Raw genomic sequence first — 5,297 nt, forward strand, 5'->3', positions numbered from 1 at the left:
AATGCATGCAAAGTATCCTAAATGGCGATACGAAAAGAAATGAAAAGACTCTTCATTTATCAGTGTTTTTGAGATTCTTAGGTAGCAAAATGCACAAACACATGTACAACATTATATATGAAGAAACAGAAGAACATTACCGAAAAAGTATATTTTGAATTTTTTTCCACATTGTTATGTAACAAAAATGCCAAAACGCATGGAAATCACCCAATATGGATAAAATAAAGGACATTACGAGAAAGATGCCATTAGTGTTTTTGAGCGTCTTAGGTACCAAACGCGAAAAAATCTTCCAAGTGGCTTCCATCTCCTACTGTGACCTTGGAATTTTACTTATGTATATACCTCTCTTCTAAAACTTAAATAGTGCCTTATCTTTTTTATTTGGCCAGATTACTTTGGTGCATTTTTTCATTCATTCCACCACTCCATAGTTAGCTCAATTTGCATAAGATTTCATGCTGCATCATTCAAAAAAGGTTTTTTATTCTCCTCTATTTTCAATCTACATGCTCCTCTCATCATCCACTTGTGGTTGCTGCACCATCTTCTACATCTGAATCTGTTATTATAAGTCAATGAGAGTACTATTCCTGAAGTCCTGCTTACAGTAAATTCTGCTAATAGATTTTGCTTGATAAGTTCCACTTTGCATTATGTGGTAATTAGTACATAATAAATACTATACATGCCAGTGCTGGATGGCATTGATAACCTAGTAGTCTCTTGTTATGTTTTTATAATATTCACAAATATAATTATGTATGTTCATGTTTTATTAGTATTGTAGAATGATGGGTGCACCAGGTGGTCATTTTAAATAGTACAAATATCTTTGTATCATATTGAAAGTCCCCTAATCTCCAGACTGACCCCATATTCCTGTGGAGCCTCAAGTGCAGCTGTCACGTCCCAAAGCTCGGAAAAAGACCAAAACTGCAGGAAAAGGCAAATTATCCCCGGTATCAGAGCCTGACCTTGGTGAGGACTGTACTTGTACCCTCATTACTGTAGGTTTCTTATTACCTAATTGTCATTCATATTGTTAATTTTTGGATGCTGCAATAGTTAACATCTATTTTTAGTCAATGTCTGTTTATGACACAAAACTGGTACAAGTTTAGGTCTTAGTTTAGGTCTAGACACCTAAACATGTGACATTTAAAAAACATGGTGATAAGTAGTGGGTGGTGTTTAGAGACATGTACATTATTCTTTCACCATGGTACAGGTGTGATGTTTACTATTGTTTGTCTTAGCTATTTGTTTAATAGGTTGCTGCCTTACATTTGTTGACAGAAGTAAACAAATAAAAACTACTATCTACAAGTAAGATGCAGTGGATGCTGTGCTTACAAACAAAGAAGTGTTAACATGCTGTACTAGTTCTAAGGAACTTTGAGCTTTCTTGTTTGAAATCATAAAATTGTAGGCTGTAATATAAGATTTGATTAGAACCATTTGTTGTAGAGGTGTGCTGCTATTCTTTTTGTAATAATGAAATCTGGGCTCAATTTTTCAGAACCTGAGCTTGTTTTAGCAACCAAAGAAGTGGCTAAAAGTCTTGGTGGGGATGTGAAGGAAACTGAGTCTGAGCTTCTGTCCACCTTGCGCCTCCACTCTTCAGAGACTACCACTGGCACTGCCCCATCTCTCAGGTGAGTGTTGATGCCTCTTGGCTACATTGATGCCATGATATCTGTTTGTGATTGGATTGATACCATTGCAGTACAGTTTAGTTTCTTTTAGGGCCCAAGGAACTGCTGCAATGCTTGTCTTCTTTTGTTGTGCAGGATTTCATGTTAATGTTCCTGATGCCTTTGTTATGGTAGTAGTAGATTAAAGAAGATAATGTATGAAAATTTCTCTTGTCATTTTGGTGTTTATTTATTATGGAGACTGGTATGCCCAGTTTTGTGCAGTGACATTACTTTTGTTGTTATGCAATTTCTATCCTTTTTAGTTTTATATCATGTGAGTAAGATAACCCCAAATTTCTGTAGTTGCATTCTTATTTAAGCTTGTACCAGTTAGTTAAAATGATACCCATATCAAACTATAAGTGGTATAAGTGAATAATTGCTGGATCTTTCCTGGCAATTCTGTTTCTTGCCTTTATATCTTACAGTATGTCCCCCACAGTATGTTGACTTACCCACAGTCACCAACCACAGCCCCCTCCACCAATATAGACCCGCACCCCGCCCATTTTAACACTCACTGTCTCCTTAGGTTGTGCGTGTCTCCAGCACCCTGCAGTACGTACACACACACACACACAGACAGACGGACATCATCAGAGAAAGAAATTGCTATGTTCTGTAAAAGTTTATAAGACATTAAAAAAATAAAGGGTTAAGATTCAATTATTTTTCTCTCTCCTTTCTGACTCAAAAAATAATTATTAAACTATAAGTCAATATATCAAAATTTAATCCTTATAGAAAAGTTTAGTATGTTACAATAATAAGTAATAATAATAAAATAACAACAAAATATTAACTTGATAATAATAATAATAATAATAATAATAATAATAATAATAATAATAATAATAATAATAGTAAAAAACATGAATATTTTCTATGGATGGATATTTTTGTATGAATACTAGTTAATATTATTATTATTATTATTATTATTATTATTATTATTATTATTATTATCATTATCATTATCATTAGAAGGCACCTGACCTCTCGCTCTCTCTCTCTCTCTCTCTCTCTCTCTCTCTCTCTCTCTCTCTCTCTCTCTCTCTCTCTCTCTCACAATACAAAATAAGTAAACATTTATTCCTCTAATTTTTTTAATGTAACCTTTAAGCCCTTATAAGTTTCTATAAGTGAATAACTTAAGTATACACATCAACTTTCACTGCAATGAACTTAACACAAATTTTCACTTATAAACTTGTCAAAAACACAATACTTTCAATTATAACTTAGTCAGAACTTGGCCAAACCTGAAAATGACCTTAAAAACTTATCAGAAACACAACATTTTGACTCAGAACTTTAAAAAAAAATTAGCCAAACTTTCCTTAACTAAAAATCTTCACAAAAACACAATATTTAAATTCAGAACTTAGTCAGAACTTCGCCAGACTTGAAAATGACCTTAAAAACTTATCAGAAACACAACATTTTGACTAAGAACTTTAAAAAAAATCCCAAACTTTCCTTAACTAAAAATCTTCACAAAAACACAATATTTTAATCCAGAACTTAGTCAGAACTTGGCCAGACTTGAAAATGACCTTAAAAACTTATCAGAAACACAACATTTTGACTAAGAACTTTTTAAAAAATCCCAAACTTTCCTTAACTAAAAATCTTCACAAAAACACAATATTTTAATTCAGAACTTAGTCAGAACTTGGCCAAACTTGAAAATGACCTTAAAAACTTATCAGAAACACAACATTTTGACTCAGAACTTAAAAAAAAAATTAGCCAAACTTTCCTTAACAAAAAATCTTCATAAAAACACAATATTTTAATTCAGAACTTAGTCAGAACTTGGCCAAACTTGAAAATGACCTCAAAAACTTATCAAACACAACATTTAAGTCATGGTGACCAATCAGATACAAGCACAAAGTTGTCAACCAATCGGCTGCCTCATAGGGGGATCTGGGCAGTCAGTCATATTTCTCACACACACACACTACAATTATTCTCTCTCTCTCTCTCTCTCTCTCTCTCTCTCTCTCTCTCTCTCTCTCTCTCTCTCTGTCTCACTTAAATATTAAATCTGTACTTTTAATAGACTAGAGCTTAATGTCATTTTCTCAATGGCATAAGTCTGTCTGTCTGTCTGTCTGTCTGTCTGTCTGACTGACTGACTGACTAACTGACTGACTGACTGACACACACACACATACACACACACCTTTCTTGACTTAGAGAACTCACTGAGTATAAAAAAAAAAATTCCTAACTTCCTTTACAATTAAATTAAATGAACTAAATAAATAAAACAAAAAAAAACACATTCTTTGGGCTATTTTTTTGGCAACCTAATCTTTGGGCTATTTTTTTAGCTACTGTGCTATCTCTTATGGCAGGCTACATTTGGGCTACTTCTTGGGCTATTGCTGCTGCTGGGTTGGGACAGAGAAGTTAGGAGACTCTCAGATCGCCTCAGTATGGTCCTGGCCAGCTGCATGGTCAGGTCAAGGGTGTGGGAGAGGTCATGTGATCTTATCTGCAGGAGAGAGGGAGTGTGAGGAGAGAGAGAGAGAGAGAGAGAGAGAGAGAGAGAGAGAGAGAGAGAGAGAGAGAGAGAGAGAGAGAGAGAGAGAGAGAGAGAGAGAGAGAGAGAGAGAGAGAGAGAGAGAGAGAGAGAGAGAGAGAGAGAGAGAGAGAGAGAGAGAGAGAGAGAGAGAGTGTGTGTGTGTGCAAGAACAGGTAGAAAAACACACACGAACACACAAACACACAAATAAACAGACATTTTCAAAGAGAGAAAACCTGAGAAAAAGAGAGGGAGAGAACGAGAGAGATTAGAGAGTTTTTTTTTTTTTTATGTAGGGGTGACACTGGCCAAGGGCAACAAAAATCTAATAAAAAAAAATGCCCACTGAAATGGCAGTCCCATAAAAAGGGTCAAAGCAGGGGTCAAAAATTGATGGATAAGTGTCTTGAAACCTCCCTCTTGAAGGAATTCAAGTCATAGGAAGGTGGAAATACAGAAGCAGGCAGGGAGTTCCAGAGTTTACCAGAGAAAGGGATGAATGATTGGGAATACTGGTTAACTCTTGCGTTAGAGAGGTGGACAGAATAGGGGTGAGAGAAAGAAGAAAGTCTTGTGCAGCGAGGCTGCAGAAGGAGGGGAGGCATGCAGTTAGCAAGATGAGAAGAGCAGTTAGCATGAAAATAGCGGTAGAAGACAGCTAGATATGCAACATTGCGGCGGTGAGAGAGGGGCTGAAGACAGTCAGTTAGAGGAGGGGAGTTGATGAGACGAAAAGCTTTTGATTCCACCCTGTCTAGAAGAGCAGTATGAGTGGAACCCCCCCAGACATGTGAAGCAGACTCCATACATGGACGGATAAGGCCCTTGTACAGAGTTAGCAGCTGGGGGGGTGAGAAAAACTGGCAGAGACATCTCAGAACACCTAACTTCATAGATGCTGTTTTAGCTAGGGATGAGATGTGAAGTTTCCAGTTCAGATTATAAGTAAAGGACAGACCGAGGATGTTCAGTGTAGAAGAGGGGGACAGTTGAGTGTCATTGAAGAAGAGGGGATAGTTGTCTGGAAGGTTGTGTCGAATTGATAGATGGAGGAATTG

The 5,297-nt window shown here is 36.3% G+C and overlaps 1 protein-coding gene and 1 long non-coding RNA gene across 8 annotated transcripts in view; one reads left to right on the plus strand and one right to left on the minus strand.

Annotated features, from left to right (window-relative positions):
- The first annotated feature begins 358 nt into the window (after nt 1-358).
- LOC135114898 (uncharacterized) lies at nt 359-2,754 on the plus strand. The gene is made up of 3 exons (XR_010275694.1): nt 359-984; nt 1,526-1,661; nt 2,236-2,754. It is a non-coding gene; the product is annotated as an uncharacterized LOC135114898 (long non-coding RNA).
- Nucleotides 2,755-3,691: 937 nt separating this feature from the next.
- The window catches only part of LOC135114897 (uncharacterized), a 4,401-nt gene continuing 2,795 nt past the window's right edge, over nt 3,692-5,297 (minus strand). For all 7 annotated transcript variants that reach the window (XR_010275693.1, XM_064031120.1, XM_064031124.1 and 4 more), the window contains one exon: nt 3,692-4,209. Coding sequence is in view for 6 of the 7 variants with exons in the window: in XM_064031120.1 (XP_063887190.1) it covers nt 4,054-4,209 (156 nt within the window). In the remaining variant the exon portion in view is untranslated. The remainder of the gene's footprint in view (nt 4,210-5,297) is intronic.

This window comes from Scylla paramamosain, chromosome 28 (assembly GCF_035594125.1).
Source record: "Scylla paramamosain isolate STU-SP2022 chromosome 28, ASM3559412v1, whole genome shotgun sequence".
Lineage (NCBI taxonomy): Eukaryota > Metazoa > Arthropoda > Malacostraca > Decapoda > Portunidae > Scylla > Scylla paramamosain.